This window comes from Channa argus, chromosome 7 (assembly GCF_033026475.1).
Source record: "Channa argus isolate prfri chromosome 7, Channa argus male v1.0, whole genome shotgun sequence".
NCBI lineage: Eukaryota > Metazoa > Chordata > Actinopteri > Anabantiformes > Channidae > Channa > Channa argus.
In genome coordinates, this window is record NC_090203.1 from 17,309,255 (window position 1) to 17,330,832 (window position 21,578).

Consider the following 21,578-nt stretch of genomic DNA (forward strand, 5'->3'; position numbering starts at 1 on the left):
GCCAGGAGTATATTTAGACATTTGATTATAATAGTGAAGAGTCCTCGAATAAATCTGTCTCTTCATCACTTATCAGCTCACTTAGTCCCTTACTCATCAGTCACCGAGGATTATTTCCTCTGCAAGTCAGGCAGGGGGCCTATCCCAAATTCCAGGGCCTGCTCTCAGGATCTGCCAAGATCCTGACAAGTGGGGGGGTAAATTAGACAGAGAAAGATAAGGAGAAATAACACGTGATGGGGCAGGGGGGCATGGTGATAGAAGAAAAGAAAACAAAGACAGGTAAGATACTGAGGGGAGTCAGGAAAGGAGGGTAGGATGGATGACAGAAAAGGGGTTTTATAAAATAAGGCAATCTGTGAGTAAGAGAGAGATAAGTGACAATGTGATTTAAAGCTTACAAAAGGTATAATTGTCCCTTGGAAGGTATTTGAAAGTGCATAGCCTGGGGACATACACCTGCGATTAGAGAATACTTCACAACAGCACATTAACACACAGGAAGAGATGTTTGCATATTAGTCATGCCAAAATGCATAGTTAAAAGGAATTCATTGTTATTTATCAGTTCAACTTGCTTAGTCTGCAGATCACATATTGTACATGGATTCTAAAGGGAATACGAAATATTTTTATTTCCCATACATTACTTTGTATTACTCTCTGTAGACCTGCTTATGGTGGAAAGTTCTGTGAGGGTCCCGCCAGATCGTACAAACTTTGCAACACTAATGACTGTCCCGCCAACGCCCTTGACTACAGAGCGCAACAGTGTGCTGAGTTCAACAGCCGGCAGTTCAGAGGATGGTACTACACCTGGAGGCCATACACAAGAGTGAATAGTGAGATAATTGTTCCATTAATTTAAAAAAAAAAAATTAAGGTATAAGGATATGAATTTATAAAAAAGGAAAGGTTGAGAGGAGGTTTTTATCAAGCGGAAATACAGTAGGAGTTCACAATTTGCTTATCTCTCACACCTGCTATTTTCTTTGCTTCCAGATCAAGATATATGTAAGCTGTACTGCTTTGCTGAAGGGTATGATTTCTTCTTCGCCCTGGCCAGCAAAGTTAGGGACGGGACACTGTGCTCGCAGGACAGCTCTAATGTCTGTATAGACGGACTGTGTGAGGTAATACTTGTAAATGTCAAGCAGTAAGACACTAACACACTTTGGTTGAATATGATTTTAAAGAGTTTAAAGTTGGTGCTACAATTTTTGGATAACAATAATGTGTGAAATCTTTGAAGCTGAGCTGTAAATGTTGAGGTTTGGGGATTGGATTGGCAGTTGAAGCCATCAATAGATGCCCTGATGATGTGCTGTGTTACGACTCATAATACATCATGAGAAATATTGTTGAACCATTATACATGATAAATGATAATATCTAAATACTGGATGAATTATGATGCATACTATGATATGTTGCATTTTATATTTTCAATCTGGTTTTTGGTAAGCACAAGCTATGTTGTTTTTCCAATAGAAAGTGGGCTGTGACCGTGTTTTGGGCTCCACGGCTGTCCTCGATTCGTGTGGGGTGTGTAAAGGAGACAATTCCACCTGCAAAATCTACAAAGGACAGTACACCAAGCAGTCTTATACCAACCGTATGTCAAACTGATGCAATTGCTCTGTTTAGTTGTGTTGGTGATTTTATTTCTTGAGATATTTTGAACAATTTGTATTTTCTGCTTTTCTTCATAGCAATAACATAGCTTGATTTTTTTTTTTTTTAGGTTGGTCTGTTTTGTTTATTATTTATGGTGATTTATTCAAAAAAAAAATTCCACTCTGTTCTCAGAGTATTATGCAGTGGTAACCATCCCAGCAGGCGCTCGGAGCATCCGCGTGATGGAACTGAATACATCTAGCTCTTACCTGGCTATTAGGGACATGCAGAGACACTATTATCTGAATGGACACTGGACAGTTGACTGGCCAGGCAGACACCCAATTGCAGGGGCCATTTTTGAGTACAAGAGACCATATAACAGACCAGAGAGCCTCATATCACCTGGACCCACCAATGAGACACTGGTTATAGAAGTAAGGGTTTAGTAGACAAAGAAAACATTACTTTGACTGATGTTAATATGTCAGTTATTCATGCATTTGTGCAACATGTTTGTTTTTATATACTCTATTAGATCAACCATCATTTGTTCATGTATGCCTTATTTCTTTACTTCCCTGCTTGATAATGTGTGTTAATAATGGTATTTCTTTTAACAGTTTTTCATCTCATCATGCTAACATTGTTCCTTTTACTTTAGATACTGTTGCAGGGCTGGAACCCAGGCATACACTGGGAATACACTCAGAAGAAAACTGAAGAAAAAAAGAATCCCAACAAACACAATTATACATGGGCCATAGTGCGCTCCCAATGCTCAGCAACTTGTGCCGGAGGTATGTGCAAACACAAATGTCAAAAATACATATTTTAGCATTTGCATCTTATCATATACTTGAGCTGAAAACTAGTTGTTTTCAAGTGTTCAAAGACTAATGTCCCATTCCCTGTCACAAAAACTCTCTTATGCGATTAGCTGCTTCTTTAATGCTATTAAAATGATATAAAATGGACAGATCACCTTTAACTTTTTAGTCTGGGCAACTTGACTGATTAGGAGGATAGTTCATAGATCAGTGGACAAGCATCTAAAGCTCAGTCTGGCTTCTCCCATCTATAATAAGGCTTTCAGCTGCAGGTTAAATGAAAATGGGAGCGTTCCTATCTTTACTTAGGGGACATTAGTAGCTCTTGTTTGGGACTGCTGGGATCTATTTTTATTCTACTGGCAACCTGCTATTACATGCACACACAAACACACATGCACACACACAGAAACACAAAAACAAACAAGCATACACACGCATGCCTTTGACCAGTGGCCTTTGTCGGGCAGAGGCCTAAATTTACACACTGGTAAATGCTGCTGTAATTACCTGGGGAATCCTTGGCATAATAATTTGAGGCTAGAGGTCAAGGTAATGAAATTGTAAATGTGTGCATCAGTTTATTTAATAATTAAAATAATTTATCTTTGTGAATATATATGCAACAATGTTTTAGTGAGTGTGCACTTGTTTCCTGGTAAGAGTGTGAACAAAGCCCCCTCTGTAGACTTCCTATTCCTTTACTCTTCCTATTGAAGTTTCCCACCCAGGTCTAATGCTATCCCCTTAACCACCTCTTCCTTTTTATCTTTCCTGATTGCAGACCATGAGGGGTTGGGGGTTGTTTGCTTTATTAAAGAGTGTGACTAACTAACTGACCTGCAGGGACTGTGATGTGCAGATTGACCTTGCCTAAGGCCAAATACCATCCAGGGGATCTTTAAAACTGGGGTTTAGGTTAGGTAAATCAAATAACAGTGTCAGTTTTCACATATGCAGAGCGATGTGTGGTGGAAACGCTCATCCTTTTAACCAATCACAGAAGACCAACCCCTGTGCATCACTCTTTGTTTTTTCTTTTTTTTAGACCTTTCAGCTTATCCCATGAGTTCAGGGTCGCCACCACAGATCATTGTCCACATGTTGATTTGGCACAGTTTTTACACAGGAGGCCCTCCTGATGCAACCCTCCCCAATTTTTACCTGGCTTGGACTGGCACTGCACAGCTGGGGAGGGGTATGGGCTGTTAGGGGTTCAGTGTCTTGCCCAGAGACACTTTGACATATATCCAGAACCGAGGATGGAACCACTGAGGTCCCTGTGCATCACATACTGACAGGAAATGATACTGGATATAAATCTATGAGACACCACAGGCTTTGACACGGTGTCAGTATTTGACGCCCTGGGTTTGATTTGGAGTCTAATGCTACATGTAGCTTCAATGCCAAAAGTTGTATATTGTTGCTTTAAATACTTTAATCAATATACATCTTACTGCCTATAATGTTTGTTAGTGACAGCACAAAATCTATAAGATTTTGAGTTCACATTATCACAGGTAGAACTTTCATGTGTGGCAAGGGTCACATTTTCAGGCAACTTTTGATTAAAAATGAGTTTTTTCCCAAACATTAGAGTGAATATTGAAGCTCAAAAACATATATCGTTTCCAACAAATATCTATATATCCCTCTTTTTAATCTGTCACAATTAATATGAGCCTTTACCTTTGTTTTAAAATTAAAAACATTTTTAATGACAATAGCCTGATGTTTTTGATGTATAACCCACACAGGGCAGATGAACACCAAATCAGCATGCTACAAAGACTTAAGAGTGCAGGTGAACATATCCTACTGTAATCCCAAATCAAGGCCTGCTACTGGATTGATGCCCTGCAACACCCAACCATGTCCTGCGAGGTGAGGCCCTATTCTCTTACATCTGTCGACGTCATGTTAGCATATTTGCAGTTACTGTGACCATCATTTTTTAGTTTGGCTATCCTTAGTTCTGTTTTTGTTAAAATTAGATTATGTGAAAAAAATATCACAAGTCATTCAGGTCCAACCTCAGTAAAAGTCATTGATAATTTATGGCTAGAAAGGTTTTGTGAATGACCTCATCAATATATCTTCTGTTTTTAACTTTCTCTCAATCTGGATATCATTAAAATGGTATTTGAACTGTGCAGACATTTCCTCGATTTTCCTGAAACATTCTAGATGGAAAAAAACTGTATATTTGGTCCTTCTAAACTTCTAGACTTCAGGGTATGTCAGTTATTCAATTCTTGAATTGCTGTAGGCTGGAAGGGCTATAAAGTGTACTGTAGGCTATGTGACAGCCAAAGCATAGTTGGATGTTACAACTTAATATCCTGGACATGCATGTTCATGTTGGGAACTTGAGAAGCCAGATAATCAGCTTTAGGGGCCACAAGCCAAAGTCCTTGATATACAAGCTCTCCACGCTAAGAGATTATATTTGTCTAAATAGTACATTTCTTTTCTTTCTGTGTCTCATGGTATCATTTTACATCTTCACTTTTGTCTTCCTACCTTCTGTCTTTTTTACTTTCTCCCTCACTGCTCCAGATTGCCATACGTTATTAGTCTACAACACCTACACAGCTGTTTTATAATTTCTTGACATGCAGTGTCGAAAAGAGCTGTTTATTGGTCGAGTCAACTATTCCAAACTTCTCACACTATCCCCTCTTAATAAAGTGAATGGAGGGTGTAAGGCAGCACTGAGCCTATTCTCCACCCTTTCCCCAGCCCAGTAAAGCACCTGTTCTACCATGACGACATTTTCCTCTCATGTAATAAAAAATAGCTTACATTTTGGCCAAAACATGCATGTGAGATTCAGGGAAGACAGGGGAAGTTCCACTGGATATTCTGTATGTGTCTTTATCCAGTTTAGAATTATATCTCACTGACTGTCAGGAACAGTTAGCTTCTGTGTTTGTTAATGCAGCAGGCCAAGAACTTGTAAACCTTTTTCAGATGTTGTATGAATGTGGGACCCAAGCTCATAACAAAATGTTACTTTGCTTTCAATATCAAGACCCACTGTGGACTTTTTACGTTTGTAGTGTAGTTGAAAACACTGTGCATTCAAATTCTGGTGAACCTTGGAAGAAATTTTCCCACAAGGATGCACCAAAAGCAACCTCAAGATTAATTTGCAGCTAGGAGCCAAAGCAGGAAACGTTATCTTATGCTGAGGATCGCTTTCAGATTCAAGAGTTTTAATTTGTTGTGGCCAAGAAGGCTTTTCCTAGTGTCGTACAATGTGTTAGTGTGGCTCTACCACATTTGATGATGCACAACAATATGACAGAATGACAATGTAACCCGAAAAAAAAAAGAGTGGGAGCAAGAGCCATTAATGATTCTATGATTTCAGGGTGGGGTTTTATTGGATATTGGTTGAGCTTAGTTGGTTCGGTCGCTGTCTATCCCCTTGACACTCAGGGCCAGGGCAGAGGATCAAAGATTTGTCAATGTGTTCTGGTGCTGCGAACATCATAGGGAGTGGTGCGGCCGCTGACAGACAGGACGTGTATAAACACACATACACACACAAGGGAAATGTCCCTCCCTTGTCTGTACTGCTCTGGACAGTGTCATAAATGGTAAAACACTGGCCAGAAAACAAATCAGTGAAAGACACTCTTGGGATGACTCTTGTTTTATGAACTGTAAACATGAGATTTTGTTCATAATAAAAAAGGGTTTTACAGAAAACATTATTTTTAGCTTTATATGCCATTGTAGGATGCAGACAGATATTTACACAGCAATCTAAAACAAAGGTGTTTGATGATATATCCTGTACCCCATTTACAACCCATTTTCAACAGGTTACTGACCAGGGTGTCAGTGAAATCAGTGTAGAGACCAGTGGAAATGCAGTGTATCATTCCCCTAACAGCTGTTGCTGAGGTATTACTTCCCATGAGTGCATTTTCTGCAAGTGCAATTGGAGTAGTAATTTCTAACATATCACATAGACCTGAACTCTTGGGCCAACAAAATTCCTGTAAAAGAAAGTTACCATTGTAAAATTCAGTAAATATGCATTATGCTTTACTTCTCTCAGCTGGTTGAAAATGGGGTTTCCAGATGGGGTTTTCAAGCTGTCCCATTTTAAAATAAATACATACATTATTTGTTGCCAATAAGCTAAGGCTGCATGTCCTACATGAAAAGTCAGCATTCTCATCATCTGGCAATCCATGTAGAACAAATAAATTATTTATTATTGTAGTTTAGAGGTGCCAGTATGTTTACAATCTGACTTTATAACCCTTGGGAGCTACTTAGTGTAAATCTTTGGACAACTTAGACAGTACTGTGTGCTTTAATATTTGTAAATTTAACTTCTCTCCATTATGGATGAAAAATCTTTTAGAATGAGGACTGTTGCATTTGACATTATCAGGGTTGCTGGAAGATATGCCCAAATGTAATAAACAGCAGGAGATAAGCATTTGGGCTTTCCCTAATAGTAGCATTCATTAGCCTCCCTCAATGGGGAAACACTAGAAAGGGTTTTTACTGTGTTGAAGACCGCAATAACAAATGTAGCATGAAATGCTCCATTGCTTTGAAAGTAACATTATGTAAGGTTATCATGAAGGTAATAGGTGACTTAGCCATGAACGCTAATACTTGCTGCTTTTGTTATAACAGATAGTAATTATACTATCTAATATTAATTTCCTTACCTTAGTTTTCCTTGCAAGCACAACAAGCTTATTTTTGGTACTTTGTTATAGTGGTTTTGGACCACAACTACAAATCCAATGGAAAAAATTCATAAATGCACTATGACTGCAGAATGAAAGGGTTTGTGATGGATCAATACAGTGTCACGCTACCAAGGCACAAATAAAGCAGGACCTTTAACGAAGCAGTATGTATGTCATCTAAAGGAATAAAACAAGCTTTTTTACAGAGGCTTTTGACAGCTGCTGTTGCGGCATCAGTTCTCAGTCTCGCTGTTCTATTCCCATGTACCTTCTAAGAAAAGGCCTGAAATATCAGCCAAATTCATTCAAATGAAGTGGACACTGCTGACAAGTTGTGCCTTGATTTATGAGCAGAGTGGGGTTTAGCTGAGACGCTGACCTCATCTTGATTGGTGTTGCATGAAAAAATCTGTTTTTGTATGTTCAAATGTGACTTAGTCCATGTTTTGTTTTGTTGTGGCTCAGCCAGGACACTTGAAGTGCTCTAAGAACTCTTATTATTTAGAAGGCAAAGCTAGAGTCAGGCAGACCTTGCTGCGTATTTGTTCCTTGACATTAGCATCTTTCTTAGTATACAGAATACACATAGTCATGGAGTATTACGACATTGTTGTAAAGTTCCCAGAATAACTGACCATAAGCTGCTGTCTGGCACACACACACAAACACAAACAGGAGAGGAACAGTGATGGTGCTGCTCACTCCCACAGCAACTTTCTTACTCTCTCATCAAAACTTTTAAGACAGAACAAGCATCAAGATGATTTCAAGTGTCATTACTGTACCCCACCCTGAAATCATTACAGTCAAAAGCTGACAACATTTAGTGACTCGCATGCATACATTTGCAGATGTTTATTCTTATTCAACCTCTTTCTTCTTTTTTTGTGGATGCTCCTTTTAGAATTGCTCCTCTTACTCATCACTCTGTTAATGTGTATTACATTACTGGTGTCCCAACATCTACTGAAAAAACCTGTAGTTTTAAGGAATTATCTCAAGGATACAGTATTATATGGAGCACCAATATTATGTGATCAGAAGTGAAATAATGGAACTCCAGTTACGTTACCATTTATCTTATGTTTTATAGTAACCAACAGCTGCTTAAAGGGGGATTTTTCCTCTGGATAGCAGTGTTAGTGCATGGATGTTTCCCTCTTGCTCCCTTTTTGGAACAGGTATCCTAGGAAAATCCTGCACGATGACCACAGAGCAATCTCATACTTATTGACATAAAGTAGAGTTTGTGCTGACAGAAAATAAATATATAAAGTCATCAGAAAAGGAGACTGTTCTCCTGAGCTTTGTTAGGTCAGACAGTTTAAGTAATAATGGCATGTTTGTGGTTCATTGTGTCATCATGTGTAGTAATGTGTAGTCTTTCCTGCTTTGTTATATTCCTGTTATATTCTGAAAATCTTGGTACTGTTACCACAGGGTGCCAGCTTTACTGATGAATCCCACCCAGGGTAAATCAAACATCTGCACTCACAGCGTTGTGAGGCACTTTGGATAAAAGAGTTCACCAAATGTTATCTTAGGATGGCTACCAAAAACAGGTCTACTGTATAAACTCTAGTGTTGTACCGTGGTAAATTTTTTTAGTAAATTCTGAATGTAGAAATAAAACTTGGCAAAGAAAACCCTAATTTAACTTATGAGAAGCTTTGCCACTGTCAAATGACGGATCCCCTAAATGGGGTAAGAAGTTCAGTTGTCAGAAAATCTAAATTTATTAACATGGAATATTCTATGTGCAAAATAACCAAAATATAGAGAAGATATAAAAAATATAGACAAATTTCCAATCATCTTACCACCACCACCACTTCACTGTAAGAGCTGCTGCTCTTTTGCAAGGGGTAGAACCACTTTCTGTACCTTCCTGTTATTCTATCTTACACACATTCACAAAGGTGAAGAATTTTAGGTCAGTTGTGGGACAATTCTGTCCTTACACACACACACAGCACAGAGTAAAAACAGGCTTCCCCCACCTTCATTACCTGAGCGGCTTCAGGCTCAGTTGTAAACTTAGCCCTAATGGCCTGAACACTTTGATGTTTTTTTGTCTCTGACCTACCGAACCCAGGCGAATCACACATACACACACACTGTTGATTCCAACAACCAACCAGCAAAGGATGGTTGTCACTCATTCTAAATTGTACTCAAGTGCAGCACTTACAGTCTCTCTGCAGGATTTGTTGGCCTGTGGTTTTATGGCTGGCAGACATGCTGTCTGCTTGTCTGTCTGTCTGTCTCCAAGTATGTATCTTTTTAAAAGTAATTTATAAATGTGTACAAAGTCAGATTTTCTCTGTCTCATGTCTGCTGACATTATCCGGACTTTATCCTTTGAGCCCCCTAGTGCAATGTCAATATTATATGCGTGAGCTCGTGCAAGCAGAACGCTGCTCTGTCCCGAATTGTTGGGAGGATTAAAAGTGAGCAAGTGGGCATGTTGATGACGTTTCTATCACTCAACTGTTGTTGGAGTTGATTGATTTAACTTTATTTTATGTTTGATGCACGCCTCCGACGTGCTGTAAATAAAACACAGTACACAGTTTCCCACAGATTGAGTTTTTCATCGTATCTAATAATTGCGAGAGTGTAGCAAAATGTATGAAATGTTTATACAGTAGTTTAGATCCACCTCTGGTTTAGCTGAAATTGTCCATGGTATACACCAACTAGTGTTAATAAAGTTCTAAGAAATAATAAAGATTATAAAGAAGTAATAAATAATCATAGTTTTCAGTAAAATAATGGGAAATTGAGAAAGAATATATGGTATAGCTTTTTCAACATAGAGGATATATCATATTTACATCAGCATTTCAAATGGGCAATACAGGAACATATCTCTGGCTTTTTAGGACAGTTCACCACTTAATTCTACAATGTACAGTGTATTAATATTATATTACTATTTTATTTAAATGTTTACTAATTGATTTGTTATTGCCTTTATATATAATGTATTAGTATGCGTAACAACAACATTTTGCCACACAGAAAATTCTGAAGGGCTACAAGACCCATCCTGTGTTAACAGCAGACATTTTGCATAGTAATAATATTAGATAATCTATCTTCTGTTGAATCTGTTGGATTCAACCTAGGCCCTTAGGCTTAATTTCCTTGCTTTTATACGTTACTCTTATTTGCTGCAACATAGCGTAGTGAATGCACATATGAAATTTCAGATTAAAAGTTCATAATATGCATATAACATATATACAGTGTTGTTCTAGTCTCTTAGTTTCTGATAAAAACATTAATGTGTGTATCTTAGTATATTGGAGTTTTGTTAGATTGTTTAACAAATAGTTTAATTTGTATATTTTCCTAATACCTGCTATAGTGCAACAATTTTATGTTTAAATAAAGTAAGACATAACGGTCTTTCACCTATGAACTTGTGGAGAATATCTGGAGAATCAGGTTGGGATATTTTCCTTAAGTTGCTCTTTCACCCCTATCACACATCAGGAAATGTTGTTATCAGCTCTCTACAAATGAGAGGTCTTCAGCATTTGTTTTTGCGGCAATCGTAGGCTAAAGATGTTATCAACATAAGTACTCACTCATGCTAAATTCTCCGGATAATTAACTGATCTATTCATAAATGTGCTTAAACGGATATTATTTGGATTTTGTACTAGGGAACTGGCTGGATAAAATCCACAAAATGTCCAGGCCAGCTGACTCAAGCCCATTTTAGTCATGCATTGGAATTCTGACACTATCCTGGCTTTTTTTAGGAGCCGGTGTATGTGTGAACAAAAATGTCCAAGAGAAATGCTGCCGACTTTACCTGGACTTTTGTTTTGATTTATTTTTTTAGTTGCACAACAATGTACTGTAAAAAACACAATGTTTCCCAAATTTTTAATTTTATATCATGCTGTGCCTCATGTACACACTAATTGAAACGCAAATTGACCGGATTTTCACACGTGAGGATGCTTCTCGTTTAGGAGATGTCTGTCTGAAAGGCCATTCCAGGCAATGTCAGAGGTTAAATTCTCCTAACGTTGTCCGGAGTTCATATGTGAAACAGAATGAAATAGGTGAAACTCATTATTCCAGTGCATGTCTGAATACATACTAATACACACAATTATCTCACAATTATCACAATAAAATTAGCATGTGAAAAAGTGTATCAGTGTCATCAGCTTTCCTCATGCATAAACTGTGAGCTGAGACTCAACATGTGCTCGACCAGACGACTAGACAAGCTGGCTGTGGCCCTCAGTCCATCTCCATAGGTTTTACTATTCTGAGCCCTGTAGTTCTGTCATTTTGCTGTGTCTGCACCCAGTGAGTTGGACTGAATTGGCATTACATCATGGAAAAAGGCCCCTGATGCCTACTCACATTTAGAGCATGATACCATACTGTCTCTCACTGTAGACAACACTGATATATGCAGAGAGACACCCACACTTACATATACATGTACACATCAACACTCATACACACACAAACACACATACAAAGTGGTACAGCCATTAACACTGGTCAGAAGTTATTTAATGCCCCTGGTGAGAATCTAGACAGCGTCATTTAGACCACAGAGGCTATCTGACACTCTTTCTACAGGATATATGATCCCCTGTGCTTCTGTCCAGAGGGTGTGATGCTTACTCATACTCCAACAACACTTCATGAGAGCAGCCAAGTCAAAGATGACATGGTGGTCTATAATTTCATATGGCATTAATCTGTATATTATACCAATGGACATTCTGGCGAGGTCACTAAGGTGATAAATCTGTGGCACAACTAAATGCTTTCACTATCAATTAAAGCTCTAATACAGTATGTGACCTTTATCATGGACCACATAACAAAACCGTTTGCCCACTTTAGGTCAGATGATGTATTTTATTTTTCTGTGCAGTTACTGATATCTGAGATGTAACTAAGTGGTGTAAGAGAATCAGAATTAGATTTTATAAAGTATGCCTCTATGATGTCATGCTGTAGCAAGTTAGTAATGTTCTTATATAATAAATGAAGCATATCAACTCGCCACCAAGTTGTTACATCACTAAAACTCTGGTAAGTTTAAGCACTGAAATATTTATTGGCCTGTACAAATTCAGAAACACAAGATCCATTTTATTTATTGTGTCTCTATGTCAGCAGTATATCTATAATATGTCCAAATACAGCCTCAACTCTTGAAAGACACAATGAGGCTCTAACAATGGCTGTGACTTAGTGTAAGTTGGTCTTCTGCTTGCTGTGCTTACATGTATTCTATGACTACATGAAGTTTAGCTCCTATTGCTGTACCAAAGGTTAATAAATCATCACCATCATATAGGCCTCTTTTACATGTACGTACGTGTTGATCAAATGTTCAAATTTTCCTCTTTGTATACCTCTCATCCTCCCTCAAACCACCCTTTGAGGTTACTATTGTGTGCATCTACCTCCTGACATATTACACAAGAGAAGATGGAGTTTCTCCATGCATATTTATTTCGATTCAGTACTGCATCTATAGAGCTATACTATTGTAAAATCTTCCTTCTACAACATTCCAAGCAAGTGATGTTACAAATAAACTTTAGACTGTTAATATATACAACTCTGTGTACTTACACCAACGTTTTCGGCTTGTTTGGGCTAAATCATAGGACACTGTGTGTGGGTGCATTGGGGTGAAGTTAAGGATAGGATGGCAGAGTGTGTGATGTGGGACTGAGCTGCCCATATCTTGAGTTTGGGGTCATTTGCGATAGATGCATTGAAGCTCTGAGCAAAAGAAAAAGGATATGAGGCTCAGGGATTAGGGACTTAGACACACAATCTGCCAGGATGCAGTGTTGAAGAAATACTTTCCTAAACTGCACACCCAATGTGGATTATGTGTCCAAAATGCATTCAGATGAAAGACGCTGATCAATGGCAAAGCTAATACTTACTGTATTTGGTAGGAGTAGACAGTATAAATGAAAGTAATGAAAGAAATGGCTAAATTAGGGTTTGGATATTATTTGAATTTGTGCCGTGGTGCTTAAGTTATAGTTATGTAAAAGTGGTGTTTTGGTTTTTCTATTGCCATTAACAATAGTAAAACACCCTATAGAGTTAGATTTCCAACACTCAGCTGTACTTTGTACAGTTACTGTATTTTTGGCAAATCCATGCAGGCTTGTCTGAGTAAGAGATCGTGGAGCTGTGCTTGCTGACTCACTAGGCTTGTTTGTGTTGTCCCAGCTGGTCTCTAGGAGAATGGGGGGGGTGCAGCCAGAGCTGCGGAGGAGGGGAGCAGACGCGGCAGGTCCGATGTATCCAGAGAACCAGCCAGGTCAACGTAGACACCCTGGCTGACTCTCACTGTGCCCAGCCCACTCCAGCCAGAAGGCAGCCTTGCAACACGCACAACTGTCCAGCAGTTTGGACCACTGGACCGTGGTCACAGGTAAGCATGTGTAAAAGAGATCTTCCACCAGCTTACAAGAATTTTCAATAAACTTACACTGATGTAAGACAGTAAAGGCAATAAAGAGAAAAAACACTTTAAAGCCTATAGAGCTACTATACACACTGTTCTGTTAAGTGAACCCCAGTCTTGATTGCTTCACAAAATTTAATGACAGTGATCTCAGTGGCTTTAAACTATAAATGTGCCCACCAAGACCTTTCATGCTTCGTTCTGTGTGCATGTTCTATAGATTGTGTGTGTTGTCTCATCTCACTGTTAAACTTTTTGACTCCCATTTTACCCCGGATTTTCCTAAGTACCTGCCTCAAATGGTTTCCAGTTGACTTCCTTCTTTATTGATATACTGTGGCACAGTGTAGTTTGTTTCTTGGATGCAGTGAAACTAACAATTTTTTGTCAGGCTGTGCCATAAGATGTGTGGTTAAGCTCTTAATGAATACTAAGGGTCCTATCTCAAAGGCATTATTAAGGACGTACGTGGTACAGCAAATGGTAATCGTTCTGAAATGCTTCCTGTGCATAGTTAATTTTTTTAACATCTTTTCCTCTGACATTTTTATTTTTTAATAGCTCCAATGTGTCAAATTGATTTGACCAATTCATTCTGGCTCATCCTTATTTTTGTAAAAATAACTTGGAACACCCACCTGTACAATTATAAATGCACTACAAATCTTCTTCTGTCTTATAATCAGGGTACTTTATTAAAAGCCAATGTTAAGCCTAACTCATATAAAGTCATAAAATCTCATCATTACGATGTTACTCTTTATCTGGCAGTGCTCTCGTAAATGTGGAAATGGCTTAAAGAAGAGGACAGTTCTCTGTACGAGCACCAACCCAGGAACCCAGGCAAACACTCTTCCAAACCACCTGTGTGCAGGCCTGACGAAACCCTCCAGTCAAGAATCCTGCTTCTTAAAACGCTGCCACAAACAGCGCAAGGTCCAGTGGTTTGTCTCCACATGGCAAGAGGTAATATGAAATACATAATAGAATGAAGCAGTAAATGTACAGTATTAAAAAAAATCCAAATTATATAATTACATTTTCATCATTATTGAAATTTTTAATATTTCTATTATTATGTTTAGTGTTCAGTAACCTGTGGTCGTGGCTATCAGGCACGCTTCATCAAGTGTGCAGAGAAGGTGTGTATGATATGTGCTTTGAATTCAAAAACAGTATATTAAAATGTCACTTGCAGTCTATCAAATCAGTAACTTTAAAGGATAACTTCTGTCATTGTCTAAATGTTTAGTATTTTTCAAAAAACATCTTTAAAGCAAGACTTTTGAGATAAAACCTTAATTCCATAAAAGCTGGTATGATGTGTAAAATGTGAATATAAACAGAATCTCATCAACACATATTTTATTCACAATAGAACATTAACAACATTTCAGATGTTGAAACAGACATTTTACCATTTCATGGAAAATATTAGCTCATTTTGAATTTGATGGCAGCAACACATCTCAAAAAAGTTGGAACAGAGTGATGTTTACCATTGTGTAGCATCCCCTCTTCTTTTAAAAACTGTCTGTTAACATCTGGGAAGTGAGGAGACCAGTTGCTGGAGTTTAGTAGAGGATTGTTGTATCATTCTTGTCTAATGCTGGATTCCAGCTGCTCAACAGTCCTAAGCCTTTGTTGCCGGATTTTGTCGTCTCTAGTCCGTCCATGGTTTCGGAAAAATGTTTCAAATTTTGATTCATCTGACCACAGTACAGTTTTTCATTTTGCTTTAGACCATTTTAAATGAGCTTTTGCAAGAAAGGTTGAGGAACTTTCTTCTGAAATTGTTCCACAATTTTAGTTTGTTCCAGATTGGTGAACCTCTGTCCATCTTTACATTGGAGATGCTCTGCCTCTCTGAAATGCTCCTTTTATACCCAGTCTTCTTACTGACCTGTTGCCTTTTGTTGCCCCTCTTCCTAGTTTTTTAAGATGTGTTGCTGCCATCAAATTCAAAAATATTTTTCATGAATTGTAAAATATCTCAGTTTCAAAAATCTGATATGTTTATGTTCTATTGTGAATAAAATGTGGGTTGATGAGATTTGCAAATCATTGCATTGTGTTTTTATTTAACTTCCCAACTTTTTTGGAATTGGGGTTGTAGTTCAGTGTGTCTGTGTTGCAATGAGGTATTAACACCTCCACTGTAAGTTGTATTAGAGAAATTTTGACTCAAATGCTCTGAGTCACCATAAATCCACCCGGTCTTATGCATGCACGGTTGACTTCAGACGACTGCATAAAGTTATGGTAAATAGGGGCAAGCTTGGTTACAAATTTCTTCATAGTTATAAGAAACATGTCAAAACATGAGTAGAATTGTGAGACTGGCTGATGTGTTTTAATTGTTTTTAAACAGCAACAGAGGGTTATGGCACAGACAAATAAGTGAAATTAGGTAGCAGACTGAGCATGACTAAATGTCACTAGAGGCAATTTATAGTTGGTTTTAGTGGATTTTTTGAAAATACAAATATCCTAGAAAATGACCAAAGTTTTCATTTTAACAAGAATTAGTCCCATAGGTTCTAAAGAATTGTTTTCTTGAGGATGTCACATTATATAATGATGTATTGAAGCCTAAATGAATATTTTTGGTTTCTATAATAAAGGACACTGCAGGAAAATACAGAGAGCTTGCTGCCAAGAAGTGTCACCATGTCCCCAAGCCCACAGTAGAGCTCCACAGGCCCTGCATCTTGACTCCATGCCCTGTCCACACTACTATACCAGTACACCAGTGGAGCATGCATCATCACACTTATTCCCCTCAACCCCTCCCTCAACCTCCAGCTCAACCAGAATGGCACTCATCTCCTTGGTCTCAGGTGAATTTTCTTAGAGCATGATTACGTGAATCATACAATTACCACTGAATTTGCAAATATCCGCATTGTTAATTTGTCTAGAACCTTCCCCACAGGGGGATGAATAAAGGTTTATCTTATCAACATTTTGATATGAGTGTGCTGTTATACTCCCTGTATGGGGGCATTTATTGTGTTATATGTAGTCACCAAGCCCACGTTACTTTCTGCTCAACAGTGCACAGTGACATGTGGAGGTGGAGTGCAGGCCAGGACAGTTCAATGTCTAGCTCAGGGAAAGCCTTCTCCCGGCTGTTCACTTCATCTTAAGCCCTCAGTGTCCCAGGCCTGCCACACCAACTTCTGCCCCCCGTCTGAAAAGAAAGGTACCAAAGTTCTTACATAATGGAGTTTTAATGCTTGTACACAAACTAAAAACTTAAGTTAAATTCATATAACTCAAAACGTTGCTAAAATAGAAATAAACTTTCACAAATCCATTTTCTCCACAGACCTTGCATGTAGGGATTACTTCAACTGGTGTTATCTGGTGCCCCAGCATGGAGTTTGTAACCACAAGTTCTATGGCAAGCAGTGCTGCCAGTCCTGCTTGAATTCAAACCTATAACCAAACTATCTGACTCTTCTGTGCCATAGACAGGTAGTTACAAAGACAAAAGACCTTATTTGATGTCCATGCTTTAAAAGTGTTTTTGCTTTAAGCTTGTCGTGAGCAGTGAGAACTAAAGACATTTCAGTGGTCTCAAGAGAGCTGCAGTGCCCTCATGACATCTGGATCCAAGAACTTGATGCTCAAAGCAGAACTGTAGCCGGGGCGGTACAAACAGTGAGAGGATCATGAAGAGAAACTGGCAAAATGGAAATCTTGATCAAAGCAGCCTTGTTTATATACCGTATGTTACTAAACAGATCTGTAACCAGGACACTTAACACCTCCCAGTCACTCAAAGTGCAAAGATGGCAGACCAACAGAGAAAAATGGTTGACAAGGTTTGACTCATTGCCACACAACAACACGAGACACCCTGGTCTGCACATTTCTTGATGAATTGGAAATCCGGGGTCTCACAATCAAAACTAACGTTTTAAAGAAGAAAGTAAGAACACTTGGTTTTGCTCTGATAAAACACAGCTGGGCCTTCATATTAAGCTGGACAAGAGCAGAATACTCGGTGCTGTCATGAAAAAGAAAAAAAAGCATCACATATGAGAGAAGGTTTTTAAAATGTCAGGCTATGTGTACTGAAGTGATGCTAGAATGTTGTGTTTTGTCAAAAAATCAATTTTAAATCGTTAAGCTTCAGGAAAAACAAGAATTGTGTGACCCATGTACAGTTGTTTTATTTATTGGCTTTACGATACAGCATTGCTAAAAGACTGTATTATTAAGCAATATAAATGTGTCCTTTTATTACTCTACCCTAAGCCAGTTATATTTTGTATATGTTTTATAGGATTTCATGCTGACAAAAGTGCATCTTTTTTATTCAAAATATTAATTTGTTCAATTGTTGAAGTCTAGTTCGGCAATAACAACTTTTATTGATGATCATATATAACAGTTGGGTTGAAATATTTATCAAAAAGTGTTAGCTGTTTGATAAGTCCCTGCTCCATTTTTACATGGCACCGTCCTACATTATTACACAATGCAGTCGTGCATGCACTGATGCAGCACAAAAATATGCCATAATATTTTGGTAAAGTACCAACAGATGATGGCAAATGTGGTTTTAATGTGATTTTTACAGTGGAAATTAAGTAATAAAAAGTTTGTCATGTCAGCAAGTAAGATGTTGATTTATTTCTTTTCAGCTGTCGGTTTCAGTTAATTTATCATATGAATGTAAACATTTAAACTCTTAATGCTTTACTGTAAAGTAAAAAAAGGCTCAGGATGGGAAGTTGTGGATAACAAAACAATAACTTTTAACAGTAACTGTTTATCAGTCAATTCCTCTTTACAGAACAGCTTCAACTCAGGGATGCTGGTTGGCTTCTCTGCAAGAACTGCTTTCTTCTAATTATGCCATAGCATTTCTGCAAGATTGAGGTCTGGACGTTGACTTGGCCATTCCAAAGCATTACATTTCTTCTGCGCTAACCACTTTTTAGAACTACTTATGTGACTAGTGTCATGAGCTTGCTGCATGATCCACATTCTGTTGAGCGTCAGTTTACAGATGGATACCTTGATATTTTTCTGCAGAATATACTTGTACAGTTCAGTATTCATAGCTTTATCATTGATCTTAAGCTGTCTTGGTGCTCAGGCAGCAAAGCTGGCCCAGATCATAATTCTGACACAACCAACTGTCACAGGTGGGATTCATGTTCTTATGCTGGACAACTGCATTTGGTTTATGGCAAACATAACACTTCTTATTCAAGTGAAAAACTTCTACTTTTTGTACCACTCATAGTTGTCTCATCTGTCAGTAGAAGAACCTTCGATCCAGACTGCTGGCTTAGCCACATAGCCGTGAGCAAACTGTAGACAGGCAACAATGTTCTTTTTGGACAGTAGTGGCTTCCAACTTGCAGCTATGCCATGCACACACACCACTGTTCAATGTTCTCCTGATAGTGAACATTGATAATTGCCATTGCAGGAGAAGACTTTGGTCTCCTAAATGTTACCCTGGGGTTCAGTGTGACCTTCCAGACTATTACACGCCTTGCTCATAATGTGAATTTTATTGGTCAACCACTGCTGGGGAGGGTAACAGTGGTCAAATGTTCTCTATTTGTACAAGATCTGTAGAGTCCAAAATCTTTTCTTTTGTAACTCTTCATCTGGTGAGCATCAACTAACTTTTCTTTGTCAGGTTTTTAGAAGACTCCTTTGTTCAAGTCACAACTCACTTCTCCAATCATGTGTTGTCCGCTGACATCAGTGTTTGTTAGTAAAGATCCAGTTTTCTTTTTTCTTTTTTCAAATAAGACTGGGCCTCCCAGTCTCACACCTGATTATCATTGCGTTGATCAAAACACCTGTCTCTAATTCCCCACTTCAAATGAATTGATAATCTTAGACGTTTACTTTTGCCACACGCAAATATTGAAGATTGGAAACATTTCCACAATAAATAAATGTGATTTCATTTGTCTTGTTTGTTTAATTTGGTTTCCTTTATTTAGTTTTAGGACTTGCTTGCAAATATGAAGTTTTATGTCATGCTTATACAGACTTGACTGCGTAGAGTACTTGTGATCCTCAAACTTTTTTTTCTCTTTTTGGACACATTTTTTACAAATTTCTTTAAATACCTTTAACTGTGTGGTAGTTAATGCACCAGTGGCACACTACAAATTTGCATCACTTACCATATCATACCCCATAAGAAATGTGATCTGTTATCTAAGAAAACATTTTAGGACATAATACCTAGATCTGATTTTCAGTATGCAATGAGTGCAGCATATAATCCAGTGTTCTGGCTTATAGTAATGCCAATGTGGTATTAGGCATTTCAACACCTATGACATATTGTGTCTGGGCTTTACTTTTTTACTCGTTTTTCAACAAGTCCTAGAGACACGGATGCCCAAAACAAAATCACCGTTGTAATACTCCATGGAGCACAGGCCCTCTGATGGAGAGGGAGGAGGAGGAGGGGGGAGAAGACAAGTGTGAGAAGACAGAGACACAGACAAAAAGAGGGAGGAGGCTGGGCATCAGTGTGTTTGGTGCTGTCATAGCAAATGCTGTGAGAAAAGTGGGACTGGGCCAGAGGGAGAGGTGGGTATAGAGAAAAAGGGGATTTCCTTCTTGTCAAGCATCTCTCTGTAGTTGATTTATAGTTTGTCAGCTGTGGGCACTGCCTGACTTGTACTCTGTGCTTGTATTCCAACATTTGTAGATGCAAAACTGTTTTATTAATTAATGCTAATTTGCTGACAAATGCAACACACACACAATTAGTCTGCTGGAGTACAAGAAAGATTAAATGATTTAATGTCTAATTTACTATTGCACAAACAAATATAAAAGCCAGGGAACATGTTCAGAATTAAAAAGTTGATACAACAGAAAGAACATTTTATGGCAGTTTGTTGTGTATCCCATTCCCTCTGCAACTGTGTATGACGCTCAGCCACAAAGCTTTTTGTATTTACACTGAATCATGCAAACCCACATTTTTTGGTTCTTATTTGAGATGTCATTATCTCTCTGAATTGGAAACGCTTGACAATAAATGGAGAGGAACTCTCTTACCATTATTTTATTTTTTTTTGTCTCTTAATGTAGTCCTTATTACTGTGGCAGTGGGCATTTTGCTGTCTCACAGGTGCTGGAGTTTCTGTAGGTGAATCTTGATGGAAAGATAATAACCCTGTGACTCCACATGAACCTGAGCAGCGCAGCCTCAAGGCCTAAAAGCCAACTCTTTCCAAACAGATGCAGTCAGAGATAGCATAGTTTCTTGACATCAGTTAGATAACACTTTGGATTCTATCAGATATGGCTCAGTCACTTTTGTTATCTTCAGGAAGCTTTAGTGTGATCACTATCTTTGTATAAACTAAAATGTTTCAACGTCTGGAATGTCTTTCTTCTTGTGTGGTTGAATTTCATCCTGTTCTTTATTCTCTTTGTTGCTGCTGTAGCAAATTATAGAGATGGTCGGCTATCTAACGAATGCCATGCACACTGAAGCAATCAATTAGCTTTTATTGTTGAGCAGTCATACCAGTCACACAGTTCTAACAGATACACCATCACAGGGCTATGTCACATCACAGGGCACTTTTTACACTGCATCAACACTTTGGAGGAAATACCAACACAAGCAGGACATTTGGAGATTTTATTGTAAGATACATGTAATGTATGTTACTGTGAGTAATATAGTAAAATTTTTCATGTGTTCTATTTTGTTCTTTATAACTGGCGTTTGACAACACTTTATCTTTACAATACTACCATCTGCTGACTTTATATAGAAATGAAACACCCAAGCTACACGGGCAAAGGAATTACCTGGTTCAGGTCGACCTGAGCATATTTCACGGTTCGGCAACAGATTAGTTTGAAAGCAACTTTAAAATCAGTATTAAGGATTCGACAGAATCTTAG

At 38.2% G+C, this 21,578-nt stretch overlaps 1 protein-coding gene across 2 annotated transcripts in view; it reads left to right on the forward strand.

Annotated features, from left to right (window-relative positions):
• LOC137130945 (A disintegrin and metalloproteinase with thrombospondin motifs 16) overlaps positions 1–19,592 on the forward strand; it is a 49,703-nt gene extending 30,111 nt beyond the window's left edge. Inside the window, exons 13-24 of one of the 2 annotated variants that reach the window (XM_067511669.1) lie at positions 670–842; positions 1,003–1,133; positions 1,492–1,615; positions 1,810–2,054; positions 2,282–2,417; positions 4,208–4,334; positions 13,421–13,625; positions 14,430–14,624; positions 14,744–14,800; positions 16,283–16,498; positions 16,716–16,863; positions 16,990–19,592. In XM_067511669.1, the coding sequence (XP_067367770.1) occupies positions 670–842; positions 1,003–1,133; positions 1,492–1,615; positions 1,810–2,054; positions 2,282–2,417; positions 4,208–4,334; positions 13,421–13,625; positions 14,430–14,624; positions 14,744–14,800; positions 16,283–16,498; positions 16,716–16,863; positions 16,990–17,105 (1,873 nt within the window). In that variant the 3' untranslated portion in view covers positions 17,106–19,592. The remainder of the gene's footprint in view (positions 1–669; positions 843–1,002; positions 1,134–1,491; positions 1,616–1,809; positions 2,055–2,281; positions 2,418–4,207; positions 4,335–13,420; positions 13,626–14,429; positions 14,625–14,743; positions 14,801–16,282; positions 16,499–16,715; positions 16,864–16,989) is intronic. The other variant, XM_067511670.1, reaches the window with a different exon arrangement.
• The last annotated feature ends 1,986 nt before the right edge of the window (positions 19,593–21,578 follow it).